We start from the raw sequence: 25,269 nt of genomic DNA, 5'->3' as shown, positions 1-25,269 counted from the left end.
GTTCAAGCGATGAAAAACCAACTAGAGTTTGGTCCACGTGAACTGCTGCTGTGTAGACTGGAGTCAGAGTTTTGCACATGTGACTCCAGTTGTGCCCACTGTCGTTTAGCAATCGAAAAAAACTGTAATGTGTGAATATGTTTGGTGGCGCTCTGCTTGTAGTTCCTGCTGATGTCCACCAGAGGGCGCCATGACGTCATCACCAGCTCAGCGCTGAACACAAACTGGGGTATTTGGGTTAGTTTGATGCTGTGCCTCTCAGGGCGTTTCCTCTTTTTTCCTGTTTAAAGTTTACTTCCACTTTCCAGAGTTTGTGACGCAGCTTTTTCTCTCCGTGTGAAGCTCCAACTGAAGGTAATTTAACTCTTCTGTAATGTTTAAAATATATATATAAAAAATACTTTAATCTAAACTAACATCATCTGGCACCGTTTATATTCCGTTTTGTTTCCGAGAAAGTTAAACATAATGAAAGTGTTTGAACTCATTTCTAAAGGCTGTGTGTGTGTGTGTGTGTGTGTGTGTGTGTGTGTGTGTGTGTGTGTGTGTGTGTGTGTGTGTGTGTGTGTGTGTGTGTGTGTCTGCGTCTGTGTGCGTGTGTGTGTGTGTGTGTGTGTGTGTGTGTGTCTGTGTGTGTGTACGTGCATTTGTGTGTGTGTGTATGTGTGTGTGTGTGTGTGTGTGTGTGAGAGAAACTGTAAGTTGCTGTTTGATATGTTAACAACACGTTAGTCTTGGTATCTTCAGGGTTAGTTTCTGGGTCTGTAAAGTCAGTAAGGAAGGGCCAACGTTATGCCCCTGTCTTGATTTGGCTGTGATGAATCCATCATAAGATGGCCTCTAGTTATTTCCTCTCTCCGGCTGTCAGAAAACAAACCGTCGTCTCCACTAGCGTAAAGTCAGACACAACAGGACTCTATTGTTTCCTCTGCAACCTTTCAGAATAAAATGTAGTTGTAGAGAAGTGTCTCCATGTCCTTAATTTTTATGAACAGGACAGGAATGTTCTGTGTAAAGAGGACATTAGTTCTGGACTCTTTCCAATGTTCCTGTTCTCCCAGAAAGAGTATGAATGAAGGAGCAGAAACAGCAGAGAGCAGAAATCATTCAGTGAAGAGCTTCAGACTTTGTTTTCTGCTTGATAGCTTCTAGTTTCTCCAGCATTTTGAATTTCAGTGCAATTTCATTACTGTGCAATATCATTACTTCACACCAGTGTTGTAGTCGAGTCCAAGTCGAGTCCGAGTTGAGTCTGAGTGGAGTCTCGAGTCCCCAGTGTTCGAGTCTGAGTCGAGTCATCAAGGTTGAGTCTGTGTTATATTTTCAACACACTGCCTACATTTCTACACTCTAGCTGATATAATTATAAAAGAGGGTCTACATTAAATAAAGGGAGTTTATTTACTGACTTTTTTCTACCACACAGCATACTTTTTTTTACATTGATTACATATAAACTTTGCAACACAGTAGTACAGCAGTAACCGTATATATTGAACAACAGATACATTTTGATGGGTAATGGTGTTTAACAACAAACAACTCCCATAATCCCACGGAACTTTATGACACCATCAAAAGCCTGTGTTTACTTCCATTGTTGTTAGTGAGAGACCCCTAGCGTCGAAAAATTACAAATTGCATCATCAATCATGCTGCATTTTCATGTTGCATTTTAAAAGCATCAGATATGAAAGCATGATACTGCTCAACCTTGCATGGTGAGGCCTCATCAAAATGCCTCCATGGCTAAATACCCTTTCAATGAGTGCACTGGTGGCAGGAATACTTAATACCTGTTTGGCAAGCTGATAGAGCTCAGGGAACTTGGCTTTGTGTTGCTGCCAAAAGCCCAAGCATGGGACTGAGTCCGAGATGTGCTCGGTGATCAAGTCAAGATATGCAGTCAACTGAGCCTGGACAGATAGGTTGTGGTTAGTGGAGGAGAGAGTCTTCTGATAGTGGGAGAACATTTTTCAGCTTCTTCTGAGGGGGCTCAGGAGGAGATACTGGAACATCACCTACCCCTGGCCCTGTTGCAGTGGCTGATTGTTTCTCGCCTTCTGCTTTGATATACTCTGAAACAAAAGGTGGCAGGAGAGGTATGTTATAAATATGTTATTAAATAGGCTTACATATTAAATGTGGACGTAAAACTCATAGAGGTTTTAACCCACTTGCCTGCATAAATAAAAAAACATTTCTCACCTTTTATTTGACTCTTGAGTTCCCCTATAATGCCACTATCCAGCTGCACATCATGTTCTAACCACTGGAAACCAAATGCTGGGTCCAACACAGATGCTACAAAGTAGGCACTAGTGAAAGGAAATCTATTGGGACCTCTTCCTTCCTCTTGCTCGCATCCCGGCATCATAATCCACGCATTGAAGATCTCTGTGAACCTTGCTTTTATGGGGATCTCCAGAGCTCTCACTAGCGGCCCACAGTATCTGACTCTTCCTCTTATTTCCTGCAGATGTGCAGAGTGAGGACACAGGGCACAACACTGACAGTGACAGTTTTCTCTCCCTGAGTTAGGTTGGTTGCCTCTAAGAATGGACCGAGAACTTCAATCAGTTCTTTAAACTGAGCATATTCTCGCTGTGATAGGATTAGACTTTTGTGCCCCTCTGAGTCCAACACATAGACTAGCTTTTGTATTTCAAAATTCACATAAGCCTTTACTTGCTTCAAAGTGGAATTCCATTGCGTAAAAATTTTATGTTGGAATTGTTGCATCACTGACGTATGTTTCAAAGTGGTCTCTAAACGAGGTGCCACTGTGGAAGAGGTTGGCTGCACGGGACAGCTTGGCTAGGGTGTCTGACAGCCCAGTGGCTTCTTTCAGACCATCTTTTATGACCAACTGCAGTGAATGTGTGAAGCACGACAGTCTCTGCATCTTACAGTTCTCATCCAAAGTGGCATTGACTTCCTCTTGATCTTCTGGTCAGGTCTTGCCAGATTTCATCCTCCAGCTCCATAAATGTCCTGGGATCATGAACTTCTGCAGCCTCATCTTCCTCTGGTGGAACGCTGGCCTGGAATGCCTTCTTCATGTTGGACGCATTGTCAGTGATGACAAAGTTGATCTTGTCCTTAATCAGATGCTCTTCAGCACTAGCCTGACAAGCCAGACCCACATCAAGATGTTGGGTCTGGGAACTCACCATTAGCAGGGCTCAATCCGAGGGGCGGGATAAACGGTTGTCTTTCAAATTACCTCTGCATACTACAGGATAGCACTACAACCAGGCAGAGCAACGAAGAAGGTAGCGAAGCTAGTTGATAGATTAAACTTTAAACTCCAAACACATCTTCCTTTTTCAAGAATGACTTCCGTACCGTTCTTTGTTTTATTCTCAAAGAAAAGCTGAACTCCAAGTCTTCCAGAGTCGCGGCCAAAGCCGATTCAAAAGACCGCTGTTCGCCAGCAGCAGCAGCAGCCATCTTCTTTGTTTTCAAGTAGCAGGGAATTCACGCGGAACCGTCACAAGTCTGCCGTCCTTATGTGAAGCCCCGCCCACTGACTCTATACACAATGTGATTGGCCTGACCAGAATTTGGTTTTCCAGCTCGCAAGCCAACGGAGAGTTGCTAGAAGACCCTGGCTGCAAATTACATTTGCTGCCACTAGGGTGCGTCTAAATTTTTAGGCTACTTCAGCACAGCATTCAAACATTATTGCAATCTCATCTCCGGTGTGTTTGCTATGGACTCTTTCGCAGGTAAGAAGATATGACTGAAGGCTGAGTATATGGTTTACTTCATTCATTGTGTGTTGCTGTCACTCCAAGGAATGAGCGCATCTTGCAGTCACTCCAAATGTCTGTAGTAACAGCAACACTTGATGCTTCTGCCAGCTGGCTCTTTATCCATTAATTCTGAACTTTTAACATTCCTGGAATGGTCACCGAGGAGATAGTGGATCTTGCTATAGGCCTATAATTAGGGTCCAGGGGTCTCATTTATAAACGTGGTGTATGCACAAAATGGGGCTGAAAATGTGCGTATGCTACTTCCCACGCAGAGGTTGTGATTTATAAAAAACAAACTTGACGGGAGAATGTGCAGTCCTCCCGCAAATTCTGAACCATGCGTACGCACATTTTGGAGAGAAAATAGGAATTGGCGACGTAGATGGTGAGGTGGTGAACTGAAGTCAGACTGCAGAGAGTAAATGGGAATAAGATTACTCTAATATTTTCTAGTATTGATGCCTCAGCAGTGTTATATGCGCTTGTACTGAGTGATAACTGTTTGATAAACACCTCCAACTCAAATCTTAAATAAAAATGTGTTCTTAATATTTAATCGGCGCTGTCTCGCCGTCACATTGTCCACCACAGAGTGCAGGAGGAGGAGATGGCCCGACTGCATGGAATACAGGATAGCATCAAATACCCTACCATTAGATAACTGCAGAACACAGTGTAAATAATTAAATATCTGTCTTTAAAACTGTGCAAATATCATCAAATGTCAAAGTCTGGAAATACAGCTGTTAAGCTCTCGTACAATTGTTACATTTAATGTCCTTATTGGTCCAAACTTTAATACTGTTCATAACAAAACCTGCATGAAGAAAAGTGTGTTTAGTTATTACATTTCGTCTTCAAATTGTATCTTGGGTGGAGGATACCAGTAGTTGATGCTGTGATTTTCGCAAGGTGTTAACAATCACAAATTGTTGTTAGTTAGTTAGTTATATTTTATTTCTGTGTCATGCCAAACATCTTGGCCCGAGACACCACAAATTCACTTATTCAACAAACATCTTCCCGTTGCATATACAAATCCTTCAAACAAATACATGAATACAAATATATAGACATACACATACATACATGTATATACACGTACACACATACCACACACAAACAACTAGTTCTCATCTACACTCGATAAAGAGCTTTTTTCCTCTTCTCCCAAGCTTTATCTAGATAATTGGTTAATTTATATATTTCATATGTGAACAGCCATCTCAATCTTTGAGCATCATCCATATTTACCAAATCAATCTCTGCTTTTACCCTACAAAACAAAAAATCACGCTGCTCACGATAAAAAGGACAATAGAAAACAAAATGGAACTCATTTTCTACATCATTCAAACAGCACATAGGACAAATACGTTTTTCCTCTTCTACATTAATATCGTCCTGTTTCAATAGTCAAAGGCAAAACACCAGATCTCACTTGAGCACATAAGGATCGTTGCATTTTTGACAAATTATTTTATTATATAACATAATTCTCAGTGCCATATTCTGGTTTTATCATTACAAAAATACGCAATTTTGGCTTAGGCCATATATCATCAGCCCACTGCTTTTTGTCTTTAGCAAACACAGATTCTTTAAACAAACCGATATTCAGCTTTTCATTATTAAGAAACAAATCCCCAAAACCATAATTACAAAACAATTTGCATATGTCGTTAGACCAAAGACCAAGAATGTGTTTATCCCAGAGAAATATTTTCCTTGTCAACCTATTTGCGTCCATATCTAATAGACGATTCCATAACTGGGCCATACATATCTTCCAGCGAGCCTCACATGATTCCCATCCCATGTCTCCCACTATCGCCAATGTAGGGGTATACTTATGCACACCCAGAAAATATCTTATAGCACTATTTTGCACTAATTCACTATTAGATATATTCCTAAGTCCTCTAACACCCACAATATAATCACGTATAGGGCACACACAGGCTTGAAACAATTTAGAATACGTTTGAAAACTTATGTCTTTCAGATTCCTGCTTTGACCAATAATTCCTCCCAAAGCTCTACGTGCTGAATCAGCAAGAACCTTAACACCATTTCTAAAATTCATATGTTCATCAATATAAAAACCTAGATATTTATATGAGTCTACAAAGTTCAGCTTGTGTGACCCAATTTTAAACTCATAAGTGCTGCGAGTAGTTAAAGGTTCTCTAAAGTGAATTATTTCCGTTTTCTTTCTATTGATGAACAATCTCCATTTATTACACCATCAATATAAGAGAACATGCGCTGCAGATTATCTTCAGATGGAGACAGTAGTACTATATCATCTGTGTCAAAAGAATACTTATCATTTCATTTCCACATCTTATCCCACAATTCAATGCTTTAATTTCCTTTGCCAAATCATTTATATAAATTGCAAATAATGTGGGAGACAAAGCATCGCCCTGTTTTACCCCTGATGATGTTGGAAACCAGTTGGTATGGAGTTCATTCAATCTTACACATGCTATGGGCTTGTGATAAACAGACTTCAGTGCCATATAAAAATGTCCATTTACCCCATACTCTATAAGCTTATATGCCAACAGATCCCTATTGATCATATCAAAAGCACGAATATGTTGGCTCATTTTCACTTATTCTATTAGTTATAATTGTAGACAATACAAAAATGTGATCTAAGCATGATCTTGATTTACGGAATCCATTTTGTTCTTCCACAAGAAGCTCTTCTTTCTCTAAATACAACATGAGCCTCTCATTAAGTATTGTAGAATACAGTTTATAAACTGTGCTCATTAGACTAATCCCTCTATAATTTAAGGGCACCCTTGGATTTTCATTTTGGGATTTTGGTATCGGATTAATAATTGATTTAAGCCATATAGATGGTATTTTGCCATATTCAAAACATCCTTTAAATAAATCACACGGAATATCAAATAGTTTGGGTGATTTCAGTATTTCATTTGGGATATTTTCAACCCCTGTCGCTTTTCCCAATTTAGCCTTATAAATAGCCATTTGAACTTCTCCTTTTGTAAGACTGTTATTAAGATCCTTATTTATCCAATATTCCCCTTTTAAAATGTAGCTCTCTATTACATTTTTCCTCTGACATAAATCCTCGTAATACCCTCCATCAAAATCAAACATCTCACAAGAGAAAAGATCTTTAAAATCTTTCTCCCACCTATTAATTACATCAGACAGCACAGTCACTAAACTACCGTCATTCCCCAGCACTTCCATGGGTATTTTACAACTACGCCTTGGCCCTAGTTTATTAATTTCTGACCAAAATCTCTTAGGGTCAGACGTTTGGATTCTCTTCAGGTTTAATACCAATCCTCTTTGATAGCGTCTTTTATAGAATCTGTATCTTTTATCAAACTTATTCTGACTTTTCTTAAATGTTTCTAATAGTTTATTCCTTTCTATATTATTATTTAAACACTTCAGAAACATTTTTTCGATTTTACACATAGATTGCCACAATTCATTCAACTCTTTGTTCCAATAAGGTTTCGTATTGAATGGCTTTTTTGTAACCTTATAGTTGTCTCCATCTTTAACATCAAACTCTATATCTTCTTTAATCAATTTACAAAGGCTGACATACCAATTATCTAATTTTTCTTGATCTCTAAAACATAATTGTATGTTATTCTTCATTTTCGACAGGGTTGATTGTTGTAAACTCGCAGATAAGAAGTTAACTGGTAAAGTCCTGCTAACTTTCCTTTTTTTTATTTATATGTTGTAAACATATAAATACTGTGGTGAACCCCTGCGTAATGCTGCATGATGGCCCTGCAGGAGGACTAACCCCCAATGGAAGGAGGCTATGGGGTACTTTCAGGAGAGAAAGAGACTTCAGGGACCATGACGATGACTGGCTAATATGCCAATTTAAATTCCCTAAAGCTGCGCTCTTGGATCTATGTACTGAATTGGGTCCAGTAGAGAGGGCAACGCACCAGAACCATGCCATATCCCTGTCCCAATACAGGTCCTCACCACTCTGGGGGAAACCGGCTGTTTCCAGAGGGAAATGCTAAGCTAAGTGTTTTTTTACATAAATATTATATATATATATATATATATATATATATATATATATATAATCTTCAACTTAATCACTAAGGCTTGTTTGGATATAATATATAGTTCTGTTAAATCTTATGATATACGTCTGGTATATCGAAGCTGTCCCCGAGTGCCGTAATGCCGTTTTGAAAGATTTTATTATTAAAGGTAGTCTATAGATCCGGTTTCCCTACACTGTGCAACAACAGGCCGAAATTATAATTCAATTGGCAGCAATTCCCGAGAGTCTGAGAGTTTTTTTGCTTTATCTCCGCCAGTCATCATGATTCGGTGTAACGAAAGAACAACTGCCAGGGTCATTAACATAATGATCAGCATTCACGAGGTGCTTTGCATTGACTATTTATGGTTAAAATGGGTGTGTACAGGGCGGGATAAGAGGCTGATCCACGTATGCACACTTGTAGGTAATCTTTGATATATAAAGGGAACATTGCTTACAGGTGTGCACATGGTTTTATAAATCTGACCTTTCTTCGGCATACGCTATTTTAGGCCGTACGTACACTTATAGTAAGGATCCTAAGCACAGTTTTATAAATGAGACCCCAGGACATGAAGGAAGTGCCTGAAGTCCTCATTATCAACAATGGAGAGAGGCAAGCAACGGCTTATAGCCTTTTGACGTGGATGTTTGGTGTCGTAGAGCCCTTGTTGCCCATCATCGAAAAATTATGTAATAGCACTCTGACCTGAAGCAGCTGGTGTCAAATGTGATGCAACGGAGGCACAGTATTGTTGGTACCTAGCGGGAGAAAGGATATACACTTATAAATACATTTTTGGATCATCGGTCAACTGTTTGAGTTCCAGAGCTGAGGTTTTTATTTTTATTTTATTTTTTTTATAATGCAATCGTGTTATAAAAACAAAACTTTAGGAAATGTAATGTTGTCTATTTTGAAATACACTTTCTATTGATCAATACATTATCAGTGATGATGAATATACGCATGTGAACCACAAATTAACTGGAAAGTATAAACACTGTAGTGTGAAGTAGAGTTTTACTGCCGTCATTAAGCTTTTCAATGGGAATAACTAGAACTTTAAAACAGCGCTCGGCAGCAAGCAAGGGTAACGTTAGCGCTTTCCTCCGAGTTGTTTCCACCTCTCTCTCCATGAGAAAACACAGCCAGCGCAATGCCGTTTACAGCGGCGCGGATTATGTGAACGGGATGCAGTTTACAAGAGTAGCAATGCCGATATAGCATCCGCAACTGTGGTTAAACATGTCAAAACCTCACACAGGCAACGCTTGGTTGCGAGCTTATAAAACAGTGAAGTAGCATCAGAGATGTTTTTGTCACTTCAGTGGCTACATTATTTTCTAGCTACAGCTAACGTTAGCCAATGGAAAGCATTTTACTTACTTTTCTGGGTGCAGCCGTGACAGGTGTTTGTTAAAGTTTGAAGTTGTCCCAGTGTTTTCCTCAATTGTGTGATTACACACACAACATTTAGCACTGCTTTTTCCAGCTTTGGATGTAAAATCCGTGTAGGCGAACTTCACGATACGGGGTGCATCTCTCTGCATTTTCCAAAATGTGAACATGAGTCTCTTTCTTAGTAAGTAAGTAACTTACAGGAACGTATTTATAAGGACAGTCCACTTCTAAATAGGCGTACGCTGGGAAATTGAATGGGCATCATGAGCAAAATTGTCTGAATGTCAGTGCAGACCAGACCTTTTGTTATTATAACACAGCCATCTAACCACCACAAAAGGGAAAAGGGAAAAGAACCTGCCTGCGAATCATGCACTATAAGAGCGAGAATGCAGCGTTAAGTGAGTGACGTCAGTGAGTGTGTTGTCAAGCAAGGAGAGCAAGCGGTAGCGTTGTCCTACTGAGAAGTGTATGTGTGGCTGTGAGGAAAAAAAGAGATCCCAGCCGAAACAGGAAAAAGTGTAACATCTTATATAAAATCTTTATAACTTATTAAGTCAGAAACTTCATCCAACGTCCGATTTAGTATATCCTCAAGTCCGAGTCGAGTCTCGAGTCCTCAGTCTGCGAGTCCAAGTCAAGTCACAAGTCCAGAGAATAGAGACTCGAGTCAGACTCGAATCCGAGTCCAGTACTCCATCAGACTGTAAATCACACTGTATATATAACCATATCTATCTTTATATTTTTTATATATTTATATAGCGTCTCAGAACTGTGCACCCCCCCTCCCCCCTTTTTCTTCTTTTGCACTACTTATGATATTACATTGTTGACACTGGAAAGAGTGACTTTTAATCTTAGTGTCCATGTGTATAATGTCAATAAATGGCATTCTATTCTATTCTATTCTAGGTCCTGTTGCTGGAGATTAAAAAGTGGTCTTCCTCTTTTTCTAACAGGACCCATCAGAGATCAGATCCTGCTGAACCTGAAACCAGCTGTGTGTCCATGAAGAGTGTCTGGTCTATGGAGCCACCGCTACTTTACAAAAAGACCTGTAAGGGAGAGGCAAATAGAAATGGAGGAGAAGCTAGTTGAAATGGAGGAGAGAGGATTGATGGAAAGACTTGAATGGCAGAAGGAGCGAATTGCAATGGAAAGGGAAATTGAAATTTTAAGAAGAAGATTGAGGTGAGTTGTGAACATCCAGCAAACTGGAACGAGTCTCATTGGATGGAACTACGTCCCGTCTGGGTTGTTTTGTGTCAGTCTTATGCAGAAATAAAGTTTTTTTTTTTGTAATTTTGTGGAAAGAAATGTTGGTAGTTGATGACTGAAATGAGAACCAGAAGTGCAAATAAAGCAGAAAAGTGCAATGTGATATTAAAAGTATAGACAGATTGTGCATAGACAGGACAAGAAATATATTGCAGTGTTATTAAGAGCAGAATAAATTGTACTAGTAGTAAGACTAATATACAGTAGATATATGCAGAGTATATAATAAGAGAATCAGAATAAATATGGATATTCAGTATGAGCCATATAGTCAGATATGTGCAGTATGAATAGTATGAAGAACAGTAGAATATGGCTATGTATAAGTGAAATTACAGTATGTACATCTGTAAATGAATAAATAGAACAGTATGGGTGGGATAGGGTAGTGCAAATTGTCCAGGGGGGGTTGTAGGTGAAATTGTCACCAGGATGCAGAGCAAGAGTTCAGTAGGGTGACAGCCACCCAGGAAAGAAGAAGAAGAAGAAGAAGAAGAAGAAGAAGAAGAAGAAGAAGAAGAAGAAGAAGAAATGAACATGTGACCCTCAATAAATGTGTTTTTCTATCAGGACCCAGCAGAGACCAGAGTCTCCTGAATCCGAACCTGAACCTGAACCTGAACCCAGCTGTGTATCCTTTAAGAGTGACCGGTCAAATGATCACTATATTAATTTTAAAGGAGAACAACCCTCTGCTGAAAATAGGTAAGCTGTTAATTTTATAATATTAATGAATCTGTTGAATATGAATATTTTTAACTTTTATGTATCCAGAGAAGTTTTTGGAGTTCATATTCAGCATCTTTCTTATCACATCCATATTCTCACATCTGAAAGTCTTCAACTCTTGACTTTAGGTAAATATTGGATCTGGTTTGGTCCATTATATTCTCTGGTGTTTTAGCTTTTTAACCCATTTCTTTTGTAATTCATTGAACTTCTTTGAGTTAATCTTGTTGTAGTTGCTGCTTGTATCTCCAGCTTTTTGTTTCTGAATAATAAAAAGTGAATTTCCATCCCTGTTGGTCTTATCCTCTGTGTAACAGGATCCAACAAAGACCAGACTCTACTGAACCTGAACCCAGCTGTGTGTCCTTCAAGAGCGACTGGTCAAATGAGCGCTATATTAGTTTTAAAGGAGAACAACCCACTGCTGAAAAGAGGTAAGCTGTTAAAATAGTATAACATTACTGATTCATGTTTCAAGTTTTGTGTATCCAGAGAAGTTTTTTAATTTATTTCCGGTGTCTTTCTTCTTCACATATATGTATATTCTCACATCTGAAAGCTGTCCAGTAAGACCAGTCTTCAACTGTAGATCTCAATTTAATAATGGACCTGGTGTGGTCCAATATTATCTGGTGGAAAGCATTTTAAATCTCCCATAGCCATAGGGTATGACAAAAATCATGAATGGCAAAATTATTCCCAAATGTTCTTCTCCAACTGGGAATACCAGGGTGATGGTTGGGATGTATGTGCCTCAGAGTGCCCCTTCCAGGGTAACTTCATTTGCACATCCCCCCTGGAGAAACAGTGACCCTTGGTAAGTGTTTGTGTTACCTGGGTCAGGACACTATTTGCCATGAGAAGACTTCTGCTATTTGGGTCTGGACAGTTAAGGCCAAGTTTCAGTGAGTGGGTTCATGACCAGATCCCAGAAAACAATAAACACTTATAACAAGATAAGTGCACAGGTACATGGGTGAGTAATAGAAGGAGAAACCATTCAAATATTTAGGTAGAAAAGAAAGATTATGTAGAGAAGTAACTGCATATGTCCGTAAACAACGATGATATGATGGTTTTAAAGAATGAAATGGAAATTAATTAGTCCAGTTTGAGTATCTTTTGCAGAGCGCTCCAGTCACGAGCGACAGCAGATTGGAAATGTGAGAGCAGAGGCAGAGATTGTTTTGGGAATGCTTAATTAAAGATGAAGTGAGGACCGGGTGTTTTATGTGACAGACTTTGGCTGCAGCAAGTGACTTAAATAAGGAGGTGATCGGCCAAGAAGGGTCTTGTAAATGAAAGTGAACCAGTGAATCGTACAGCAAGTGTGAAGGGAGAGCCGTTGACAGATGAATATAGGGTGCAGTGGTGTGTATTGAAGGGGGCATTTGTGGCAAACCTGATAGTGGAATGGTAAAGAGTGTCGAGTTTTGATAGAGTGGTCTTGCAAGCAACCCTGTATATAGTGTCACCATAATCTAACATGGGTAGAATTGTCATTTGAATGGGAGTGAGTTTGGCAGAAGTGATGAAAGTGAAGCGGTTTCTGTAAAGGAAAGGAAACCAAGCTTGGCCTTGACCTTAGATCGTAGCTTTGATATGTGGATGGAGAAAGAAAGTGAAGTTTCCAACCAGATGCAAGTATTTATATGCAGTGACTTGTTCGAGGATAGCCCCCTTGCAAGTGGTAATGTTAAGTGCGGGAGAAGGGGTAGTACCCATACGGGAAAACCACATGACTTTAGTTTTGGAGGTAATGAGAGTGAGTTTGAGTTGTGACAAAGACTGGTGTAGTTCGATGAAGCTATTTTGCAGGGTAGCTTGAACATTATCAGGGGAAGGAACAATGGCATGAATCATTTTATCATCAGCATATAAGTGAATGAGTGAATTGCCAGCTGCCTGAGGAATGTTATTAATATATATTGAGAAAAGTGTGGAGCCAAGTATGGAGCCTTGGGTGATACCCCTGGTGACCAGGAGTGAATGGGAAAAAAATGTTTTCAAATCTTAATTGTCGCACCCGGTGAGAAAGATAATTGGAAAACCAAACCAGTGAGTGATCAGTGACAACAATGCTGCTAAGTCTGTGAATGAGTGAATTGTGGTCCACCGAGTCAAAAGCTTTGGCAAGGTCAATGAATATATCAGCGCAGTGTTGTTTGGTATCTAATGCGGCTGTAATGTCATTGAGTACTTTTGTGGTAGCTGTAAGACAACCATACCCAGATGGATCGATGTCAGATCAGAAGTCAATAAGGGGAAGCAAAACAAAGGGAACCACCATCCAACAGTATACTCAGTCCAGGTCAGTAGTTGTCCCCAACTACAAACAGACCATCTAACCTCTGCTTCCCCCTCCTAAGTTGGCTGATGGTTTGCCAAAATCATTTTCAGGCCAACAAAAGGTTTTAAGGCCAACTGAAGGTTTTTCACTGTTGACTCCCTAAAACTTATTCTATCTTCAAATGTTTGGCTCCATGACCACAGAAGCTGCAGACCTCCTTGCATCATGATACCAGTCTGCTGCTTCAGGAGTCCTTAAGGCCAATCATGTTGGGTAGCCCTTGTTTACTTCTTAGTTCTTTCTGTTGATTCACAGTGGGGTCATCAGTACCACCAACACTTTAATGTCAGGGGAAACCATCTGATTCAATGTTGTAATCAACACTTTAAGTCACAGGAAATTACCTTGTGTTTGTCTCTGTGTGCACAGACATGATGTGAGCTAATTCTTCCTGATTCCTCCACAGAGTGGACCAGGAGAGCTCAGAGGTTCCCAGTGGTCAGTCTGCCCAGCAGCATCAAATACACCTGGATTCCATATTTATGGTCTGTACATGTACAACAACTACTTTTACATCTCTTCTGTTCATAATCATCTCCATGCTGCACTTTTCAGACCAGTGGGTTGTCAGTCTGTACGAAACAAGTATCTGATGTTTGCTTTCATGATTTCAGTTTGATTGTGTCATTCATATAGTCTTCTGTTCCAGCTGCTGAAGGAGAACATCGCCACTTTTGTGAAGAACGAGCTGAAGAAGATCCAGAAGGTTTTGAATCCAGATTACCCAGAATGCTTAGAGAGTCAGAGGGAGGATGAGGATGAGGATGAAGAGCAGAGGAGCAGCAGAGAGGCATTTCGGAAGATCACACTGTACTTCCTGAGGAGAATGAAGCAGGAGGAGCTTGCTGACCATCTGCAGAACAGTAAGAGAATTTCTCTAAAGATTTAACTTGCTGGAATAATGGGACATTTACTCATGTCTCCAGAGAAGGGTCCAAGTATGTCCCATTTTTCTTTGCAAAATTACTTAATTAGCTTTTTTGTTATGTATTCATTCAGGAAGTTCTGCTGGAGTTTGTAAACGTAAACTCAAATCTAACCTAAACAAGAAGTTCCAGTGTATATTTGAGGGGATTGCTAAAGCAGGAAACCAAACCCTTCTGAATCAGATGTTCACAGAGATCTACATCATGGAGGGAGGGACTGCAGAGGTCAATGATGAACATGAGGTCAGACAGATTGAAACAGCATCCAGAAAACCAGACAGACCAGAAACAACAATCCGACGAGAAGACATCTTTAAAGCCCAACCTGGACAAGATGAACCAATCAGAACAGTGATGACTAAGGGAGTGGCTGGCATCGGGAAAACAGTCTTAACACAGAAGTTTACTCTGGACTGGGCTGAAGGCAAAGCCAACCAGGACATCCAGTTCACATTTCCATTCACTTTCAGAGAGCTGAACGTGCTGAAAGAGAAAAGGTACAGCTTAGTAGAACTTGTTGATCACTTCTTCAGTGAAACCAGAGAAGCAGGAATCTTCAGGTTTGAAGAGTGCCAGGTTGTGTTCATCTTTGACGGTCTGGATGAGTGTCGACTTTCTCTCGACTTCCACAACACTGAGATCCTGACTGATGTTACAGAATCTGCTTCAGTGGATGTGCTGCTGACAAACCTCATCAGGGGGAAGCTGCTCCCCTCCGCTCGCCTCTGGATAACCACACGGCCTGCAGCAGCCAATCAGATCCCTCCTGAGTGTGTTGACATGGTGACAGAGGTCAGAGGGTTCACTGACCTACAGAAGGAGGAGTACTTCAGGAAGCGATCCAGAGACAAGAAGCAGGAAAGCAGAATCATCTCCCACATCAAGACATCACGAAGCCTCTATATCATGTGCCACATCCCAGTCTTCTGCTGGATCACTGCTACAGTTCTGGAGGACATGTTGAAGACCAGAGAAGGAGGAGAGCTGCCCAAGACCCTTACTGAGATGTACATCCACTTCCTGGTGGTTCAGTCCAAACTGAAGAACATCAAATACGGTGGAGAAGCTGGGAACGATTCAAACTGGAATAAAGAGACGAAGAAGATGATTGAGTCTCTGGGGAAACTGGCTTTTGAGCAGCTGCAGAAAGGCAACCTGATCTTCTATGAATCAGACCTGACGGAGTGTGGCATCAATATCAGATCAGCCTCAGTGTACTCAGGAGTGTTCACACAGATCTTTAAAGAGGAGAGTGGACTGTACCAGGACAAGATGTTCTGCTTCGTCCATCTGAGTGTTCAGGAGTTTCTGGCTGCTCTTCATGTCCATCTGACATTCACCAACTTTGGAGTCAACCTGCTGTCAGAAGAACAAACAACATCGTGGTGGTCTGAAGTGTTCAGAGACAAATCAACACATTTCTACCAGAGTGCTGTGGACAAGGCCTTACAGAGTCCACATGGACACCTGGACTTGTTCCTCCGCTTCCTCCTGGGTCTTTCACTGCAGGCCAATCAGAATCTCCTACAAGGCCTGATGACACAGACAGGAAGTAGCTCAGAGACCAATCAGAAAACAGTTGAGTACATCAAAAAGAAGTTCAGTGAGAATCTGTCTGCAGAGAGAAGCATCAATCTGTTCCACTGTCTGAATGAAGTGAATGACCATTCCCTAGTAGAGGAGATCCAACAGTCCCTGAGTTCAGGAAGTCTCTCCACAGATGAACTGTCTCCTGCTGAGTGGTCAGCTCTGGTCTTCATCTTACTGTCATCAGAAGAAGATCTGGACGTGTTTGACCTGAAGAAATACTCTGCTTCAGAGGAGGCTCTTCTGAGGCTGCTGCCAGTGGTCAAAGCCTCCAACAAAGCTCTGTAAGTGTGATTTAATCATCAATAAATACTCTGATATCTTTCATCAGGAGTTAAATATAAATAACTTGTTTCCTTCTTGTTGTCTCTCCAGACTGAGTGGCTGTAACCTGTCAGAGAGAAGCTGTGAAGCTCTGTCCTCAGTTCTCAGCTCCCAGTCCTCTAGTCTGAGAGACCTGGACATGAGTAACAATGACCTGCAGGATTCAGGAGGGAAGCTGATCTCTGATGGACTGAAGAGTCCACACTGCACACTGAAGACTCTCAGGTCAGGATTCATTAACCCATTCAACTGATGACCATTTAAAATCTGACTAACTTTAGTTGACAAAACAACTAACATGTAGCTTTGTGTCTGTTGATATGATAAACTTGGGCAGTAGTTATTCTTTATATGATTATTAATTTCTAGACTCAGAGTAACTTTCCATGAGGATTTTTCATCATTTACTTTTGTTGTTAAGTAATTAAATAGAACAGTTGATTTTAAAGGTGTATTCTAAATCTGGAACAACGTGTACATGGACAACAAACAATTGAAACTAGCACATGCTGTGCCGTGTTGCACATGTTGACAGAGGGTTCCTGTGTGTTGTTCTGTGTGTTTGCAGTCTGTCAGGCTGTCTGATCTCAGAGGAAGGCTGTACTTCTCTGGTCGCAGCTCTGAGCTCCAACCCCTCCCATCTGAGAGAGCTGGACCTGAGCTACAATCATCCAGGAGACTCAGGAGTGAAACTACTGTCAGCAGGACTGAAGGATCCTCTCTGGACACTAGACACTCTCAGGTACAAACACTGACGAACAATAAGGAGATATTTGTGTAGGAAGTTTTAAGGGAGAACATCTCCAGGAACTAAAATGATAACTCCCTTTTGTTAATAATTGATGTAGTTTGGACACATCTCTGTATGTTAAAGAAACTGTCTGTGGTTTGAAGAAACACCCTTTTTGTTCCTCTTTCCTGGGATCAAATCAGTTTCAACTCAACAGAAAGGTCCAGGACAGGTTTAGCATAGCTTAGCACAAAGCAATGTCCTGTATATGCTGTGAAAAGAGTGTGAGGATGAAGCATTACTCTTTCGGCAGACTAGTTAGCTAGAGGTTTAAAATGTCAGAGACGTACACTGACGTCTGGACTGACTCTAAGTTCAAAAAGTCCCTCAAAACGCGCTTTCCTAGTCCCAGCGGTGCAAACACAATATATGTGTGTGTGAGAGTGATGTAATGTGCATGTTTCTCTACAGAGATAGGTCCACTGTTGCACTAAATGTTTGCTCTTTGGGGAATTGTTGGGTCTCTGTAAATGATAGTGTGGCAGTGGCGCTGGCAGCCATAATCCTGTCCGCACTGTGCGTACATTTTTTTCTATGAGACACTCATCTAATGATAACAATGTGTAAATGTGCACATAGTCTATTCTGCTCTCTGCTATGTTCAGTTATATTTTCCTCATTATTTATACGTTATTTCACCCACAAGCCATCTGCTATAAATCAGAATATTCATTGTTATGACTCAATCTGTAGATCAGAGGTGGGCCGTCAGGGCCAGCAAGGCCTTCTCTGCTGGCACTGAGATTTTCAGAATCAGAAAATTATATGTTCATAATTAAAGGCCTAAAATAAAGAAAATATGTATTTTACTAGGAACACACTGTCATACACATCAAATAGCCTATTATAAGAACAGCTGATTTCTGGAACAGTAAACAGCTTTAGAGGAGGACGGTTGTTGTGCGTACTATCAAATAAAATACTGACTTAGACCTCCTCTATCTGGAAAGTTTCCTGAGATAACTTCTCTTATGATTGGACACTTTAAACGAAGTTAAACTGAATTCAATATTTTAATCCATTGACAAACCAAATGTGAATATAAAATGAATAAATTCTAACTCTACATTTGTTTAGAACAAAGCTCTGTGTGAGAGTGATGTAATGCCCCCCCACCCCCTCCTCCTTTCAGGGTGCAGCCTGCTGGAGTCAGATGGTTGACACCAGGTCTGAGGAAGTGTAAGTGTGTTTTTAATTTCATTCATCAAACTGTGACATCACTCATTCAACCCTCTGATGTCATCATCAAAGTGCTGATTGGTTAATAACTGCAGCTGTGTTGTGTCTCCTTCTCTCCGTCAGATTCCTGTGAACTCACACTGGACACAGACACAGTGAACAGAAAACTCAAACTGTCTGACAACAACAGGAAGGTGACACATGTGGAGGAGGATCAGCCATATCCTGATCATCCAGAGAGGTTTGACTACTGGCCTCAGCTGCTGTGTAGAGATGGTCTGACTGGGCGATGTTACTGGGAGGTCGAGAGGAGAGGATATGTTTCTATAGCAGTGAGTTACAGAGGAATCAGGAGGAGAGGACGCAGTGAAGACTGTGGGTTTGGATATAATGATCATTCCTGGAGTCTGAGGTGCTCTGATGATGGTTACTCTGTCTGGCACAATAGCATCCCAACATCCATCTCCACCTCTTACTGTGGTAGAGTAGGAGTGTATGTGGACTGTCCTGCTGGCTCTCTGTCATTCTACAGATTTTCCTCTGACTCACTGATCCACGTCTACACCTTCAACACCACATTCACTCAGCCTCTTTATCCTGGGTTTGGGTTCAGGATAAGGTCTCGTGGTTCCTCAGTATCTCTGTGTTCTTTGTAGGATGGAGAGTGTCCTGTTTCTCATTGCTGATTAGTTGAGTCTGTACAGGATCACACTTACAGAAATATTTTGGGTTATTGTTATAAACTATGAATTAACTTTGTTTAAAATATTTCAGAATGATTGAACAGATTCTTTGTGAACGTTGTAAACTTGTTCCACTTGTAGTCCTTTAAAGATGGAAGTTGTGATCATGAAATTGTAGAAATGCGTTTTGTTGCTCTTTTTGACATTGTTGTTGTTATTTTGTATCTGAGCATCATGGGAGTTGTAGTTGATCCTGAGCTGGTTGTGTTGGATGATAAAATAACTCAAACTCCTGTCTGATTGTTTCTCTGAGTCACACACACACACACACACACACACACACACAAACACACACACACACAGACACACACACAGACACACACACACACAGACCAACACAGTCGCACTCCCTACTCGTCAAATGTATGACGCATGGTCAAGGAACCCTGGCGTGAAGTTTCAACGAAAGAGGTGTACCCTTGACGTTGTTTTTTGATGAGGGGGTCCGTCAGATAGACATTCATGTTAATCCCTCACTGTCGGATATCGACAAAAGAAAAAACATGCCCCCCTCTCCCCCTTAACTCGAAATCTGTGACAGTTTTATTTTAGCCCAATAACCACTGTTTTATTCGCAAGATATTATCATGGTTTATATGTACTTCTTTTAATGTTATTATTTCGGTCTATTTCGGCCAGGAAGCTGGGTTGCTTTTTTGTTTATTTATATTTTTTAAACTCTAACGCTACATCTATCAACATTCATCATGGTATTCATTTCTTTATTTTAATAATATTATTTCGGTCTTATTACCTGTGAAATATTACAGTATATGCTATCATACAGAACATTACAATCTGATCCGAGCTGGATGCATTCAAAGCCGATATACCCCAATGTAATGCGGCCATTCAATTCAAAGAATCGGAATGTTGCACGTTGTACGTGAGAATTTACACAATAAAATACTACTAATGAAAAAATAATGTTTTATTCTTAGCACTTTGATTTGCCTTATATATACTATATAAAAACCTACAGTTGAGTGTTTACCTCAGCCTATATACTGCACACAGACAAAACACATCTCATTCAACCATTTCACAAGCTGAGAAAAGGGTCGTGATATGGCTCAGAGGGTATCAGAGGTCATAAATGATGAACCAGTCCATCGGCTCTGCTCCTATAGGCACCTTGGTGTTCATATGGACAACACCTTTGGCTGGAAGGCCCGTGTTGAAAGTGTGTGTTATCATTTAGAACAGACACCCACGGTGAATCAGATGGTTTATGTTATACAAGGCTGCATTACAAAGCATATTAATATGACTCTCATAAAGGTTGTGTAGAGGAATAGAAGCCAGTCTCTCCAGGCAAGCACACAGAATATGGTCTGCTCTATCTTTATTCTCCATGCCAAGTATGAGCTCTTATCCTCTGGCAGAAGATATGGGTAAACTTAACATTTCTAAACTATAGGCCTAATTCGGACCTACCTCAGTTAGAACTTTAAATAATGTTGCTTGAGATTGAGGGTGTGCAATAGCTTCATGATATGGTGCAAAGGGTTGTGTGAAGGTTGCTCTTGTTACTGTTTGTGAAAGATGAGCAATAGATTGTTGCTGTGTGATGTGCTTCAGTCTGACTACATACTTTTTTTATGTTTTTTATTGTAAGTATATGTCAGCTGTATGATAAAACAATATATGTCAAGTGTTATGTGTGAAGCATTTGAACTCAAGGCAAATATCCCTCTGGGGACAATAAAGTATCGCCTGCAAAGTGGTCTCCATGATGTCTAAAAATGAAAACATTGTCATAGGACTAGAGCAAAAACATGTCTCAGCCTGGAGAGTAACATATGTCCGTCTGAAGAGGATACAAACCTCCTGCTTTGAAATATTGACCTCTGAACCTTGAACCCAGTACATGTATGAAGGCTTGTCATTTAGCAACAGAAGGTTCTACACACATAAAGCCAGCTGTTATAGAAAGCTCTGGACCTCAGCTGTCATGTAGATATGGTCTCCAAAGTTTACCCACTGTAAGCACTGTCAAATATGGTAATAAGCTATTTTCACCTATTTAATGATTCAATTTTTAAAAGCTGATGACAACAGTGTGTTCCCCATCCCAAACAAAACCAGGGTGTATCCAAAATTATACACTGCCAACTTCTAATTATGAGAAATATACCAATATACTTTAAAACTACAACTCCCATAAGAGATGCCACAGAAGCTGTTACAAAGCTTGAGCACCGGTAGTTCTTCTGGGATGGGTGGGAGGACATGTTTGACACCTGTGTTTCTGCTGTCTGCCGTGAAATGGCCTGATTCCATTTCAGATTGAGGCCGCCCGCCGGCCGGCCGAGCACACAATACATGAGACAAATACATGAAACTTTATTTTATTATTATTGCTGTCTTTATTGTTTAACTCCTCAAATACGTTAGAAAAAAACATCAATATTACGAATATTATGTATTTTTATCTTCGTATCCGCTGAGCGGGACGTACTACGTCACTTCCGGAGTTTTCCGCGGATTCGTTTAAACGTTATTATGGTTCATAACTTACTGGAACAAAACTGAGCAACGTGTTGTTGCTGGTGACACAATCACTGACTGTATATATGTATATTGAAGCGATACTGACCACTGACTGTATATATGTATATTGAAGTGATACTGACCACTGACTGTATATATGTATATTGAAGTAATACTGACCACTGACTGTATATATGTATATTGAAGTGATACTGACCACTGACTGTATATACAGTATGTATATTGAAGTGATACTGACCACTGACTGTATATATGTATATTGAAGTGATACTGACCACTGACTGTATATATGTATATTGAAGTGATCCTGGCGTTAAAGACCAGCTGATCGCTGCCCGATTCTTTGAAATGAATGGCCACATTGCATTGTGGGATAGGCCTATCGGCTTTGAATGCTTCCTGCTCGGATCATATCGTAATGTTCTGTATTACAGCATAATATTTCACTGGTAATAAGACCGAAATAATATTATTAAAATAAAGAAATGAATACCATGATAACATCTAAATAAATGTTGATAGATGTAGCGTTATAGTTTAAAAAATATAAATAAACCAAAAAGCAACCCAGCTTTCCTGTCCGAAATAGACTGAAATAATACCATTAAAAGAAATATTTATATATAAACCATGATACTATCTCGTGAATAATGTTGATTAAAACAGCGGTTATTGGGCTAAAATACCAATAATATAACTGTCACAGATTTTGAGTTAAGGGGGCGTGTTTTTTCTTTCCTCAATAGAAGGGAGGGATTAACATGAATGTCTATCTGACGGATCATCGAAAAACAACGTCAAGGGTACACCTCTTTCGTTGAAACTTGACGCCAGGGTTCCTTGACCATGTGTCAAACATTTGACGAGTAGGGAGTGAGACTGTGTTGCACAGACACGGTGATAGGTGTAAACCGAGCCCCGGGTATCCTGCTCTGCCTTTGAGAAAATGAAAGCTCAGATGGACCAATCAGGAATCTTCTCCTTATGAGGTCATAAGGAGCAAGGTTACCTCCCCTTTCTCTGCTTTGCCCGCCCAGAGAATTTGGCCCACCCATGAGAGAGAGAGAGAGACATCATGGCTTTCAAACGATAAAAGCGGCAGTTGGTCAAGACCACACCCCCACCCTCTACCTTGCCCCCCCTCTCTCCTCCTCAATAGCTACAGACACAGAAATGGCACATCCTAAGGAAAGCTCATTGTGGGACTGGCTCTAGTGGCTGTAATTCTGCACCAAGGCTGAAATTAGGGAAAGAGACTTCAGATACAGTATTAGGGGACCACTAAGGTCTATATAAAAGAGACTTCAGATACAGTATTAGGGGACCACTAAGGTCTATATAAAAGAGACTTCAGATACAGTATTAGGGGACCACTAAGGTCTATATAAAAGAGACTTCAGATACAGTATTAGGGGACCACTAAGGTCTATATAAAAGAGACTTCAGATACAGTATTAGGGGACCACTAAGGTCTATATAAAAGAGACTTCAGATACAGTATTAGGGGACCACTAAGGCCTATATAAAAGAGACTTCAGATACAGTATTAGGGGACCACTAAGGTCTATATAAAAGAGACTTCAGATACAGTATTAGGGGACCACTAAGGTCTATATAAAAGAGACTTCAGATACAGTATTAGGGGACCACTAAGGCCTATATAAAAGAGACTTCAGATACAGTATTAGGGGACCACTAAGGTCTATATAAAAGAGACTTCAGATACAGTATTAGGGGACCACTAAGGTCTATATAAAAGAGACTTCAGATACAGTATTAGGAGACCACTAAGGTCTATATAAAAGAGACTTCAGATACAGTATTAGGGGACCACTAAGGTCTATATAAAAGAGACTTCAGATACAGTATTAGGGGACCACTAAGGTCTATATAAAAGAGACTTCAGATACAGTATTAGGGGACCACTAAGGTCTATATAAAAGAGACTTCAGATACAGTATTAGGGGACCACTAAGGTCTATATAAAAGAGACTTCAGATACAGTATTAGGGGACCACTAAGGCCTATATAAAAGAGACTTCAGATACAGTATTAGGGGACCACTAAGGTCTATATAAAAGAGACTTCAGATACAGTATTAGGGGACCACTAAGGTCTATATAAAAGAGACTTCAGATACAGTATTAGGAGACCACTAAGGTCTATATAAAAGAGACTTCAGATACAGTATTAGGGGACCAGTAAGGTCTATATAAAAGAGACTTCAGATACAGTATTAGGGGACCACTAAGGTCTATATAAAAGAGACTTCAGATACAGTATTAGGGGACCACAAAGGTCTATATAAAAGAGACTTCAGATACAGTATTAGGGGACCACTAAGGTCTATATAAAAGAGACTGCAGATACAGTATTAGGGGACCAGTAAGGTCTATATAAAAGAGACTTCAGATACAGTATTAGGGGACCACTAAGGTCTATATAAAAGAGACTTCAGATACAGTATTAGGGGACCACAAAGGTCTATATAAAAGAGACTTCAGATACAGTATTAGTGGACCACTAAGGTCTATATAAAAGAGACTTCAGATACAGTATTAGGGGACCAGTAAGGTCTATATAAAAGAGACTTCAGATACAGTATTAGGGGACCACTAAGGTCTATATAAAAGAGACTTCAGATACAGTATTAGGGGACCACTAAGGTCTATATAAAAGAGACTTCAGATACAGTATTAGGGGACCACTAAGGTCTATATAAAAGAGACTTCAGATACAGTATTAGGGGACCACTAAGGTCTATATAAAAGAGACTTCAGATACAGTATTAGGGGACCACTAAGGCCTATATAAAAGAGACTTCAGATACAGTATTAGGGGACCACTAAGGCCTATATAAAAGAGACTTCAGATACAGTATTAGGGGACCACTAAGGTCTATATAAAAGAGACTTCAGATACAGTATTAGGGGACCACTAAGGTCTATATAAAAGAGACTTCAGATACAGTATTAGGGGACCAGTAAGGTCTATATAAAAGAGATTTCAGATACAGTATTAGGGGACCACTAAGGTCTATATAAAAGAGACTTCAGATACAGTATTAGGGGACCAGTAAGGTCTATATAAAAGAGACTTCAGATACAGTATTAGGGGACCACTAAGGTCTATATAAAAGAGACTTCAGATACAGTATTAGGGGACCACAAAGGTCTATATAAAAGAGACTTCAGATACAGTATTAGGGGACCACTAAGGTCTATATAAAAGAGACTTCAGATACAGTATTAGGGGACCAGTAAGGTCTATATAAAAGAGACTTCAGGTACAGTATTAGGGGACCACTAAGGTCTATATAAAAGAGACTTCAGATACAGTATTAGGGGACCACTAAGGCCTATATAAAAGAGACTTCAGATACAGTATTAGGGGACCAGTAAGGTCTATATAAAAGAGACTTCAGATACAGTATTAGGGGACCAGTAAGGTCTATATGAAAGAGACTTCAGGTACAGTATTAGGGGACCACTAAGGTCTATATAAAAGAGACTTCAGATACAGTATTAGGGGACCAGTAAGGTCTATATAAAAGAGACTTCAGATACAGTATTAGGGGACCAGTAAGGTCTATATAAAAGAGA

At 40.1% G+C, this 25,269-nt stretch overlaps 1 protein-coding gene across 2 annotated transcripts; it reads left to right on the top strand.

Annotated features, from left to right (window-relative positions):
* The first annotated feature begins 237 nt into the window (after positions 1-237).
* Positions 238-16,405, top strand: LOC114553219 (NLR family CARD domain-containing protein 3-like). Of its 2 annotated transcripts, XM_028574429.1 has the most exons (7): positions 238-354; positions 10,207-10,438; positions 11,096-11,230; positions 11,572-11,688; positions 14,011-14,089; positions 14,254-14,467; positions 14,604-16,405. In XM_028574429.1, exons 2-7 carry the CDS (start codon positions 10,326-10,328, stop codon positions 16,403-16,405), a joined length of 2,460 nt encoding a protein of 819 aa, XP_028430230.1. In that variant the 5' UTR covers positions 238-354; positions 10,207-10,325. The 2 variants fall into 2 exon arrangements, with proteins under 2 accessions (XP_028430230.1, XP_028430231.1); XM_028574430.1 differs by lacking the exon at positions 238-354 and having other exon boundaries at positions 8,180-10,438.
* Positions 16,406-25,269: the final 8,864 nt, after the last annotated feature.

The sequence above is a fragment of the Perca flavescens genome, chromosome 3 (genome assembly GCF_004354835.1).
Source record: "Perca flavescens isolate YP-PL-M2 chromosome 3, PFLA_1.0, whole genome shotgun sequence".
NCBI lineage: Eukaryota > Metazoa > Chordata > Actinopteri > Perciformes > Percidae > Perca > Perca flavescens.
Note: the sequence above shows the minus strand (reverse complement) of the source record. Positions and strands in the feature narration are given on the sequence as shown.

Bases quoted from the DNA above. Each gene is read 5' to 3' on its own strand.
- LOC114553219 (XM_028574429.1), top strand. From the start codon at position 10,326: ATGGAGGAGAAGCTAGTTGAAATGGAGGAGAGAGGATTGATGGAAAGA. The intron at 11,231-11,571 runs GTAAGCTGTTAA...TCTGTGTAACAG, and splicing joins CAACCCTCTGCTGAAAATAG to GATCCAACAAAGACCAGACT. The intron at 11,689-14,010 runs GTAAGCTGTTAA...ATTCCTCCACAG, and splicing joins CAACCCACTGCTGAAAAGAG to AGTGGACCAGGAGAGCTCAG.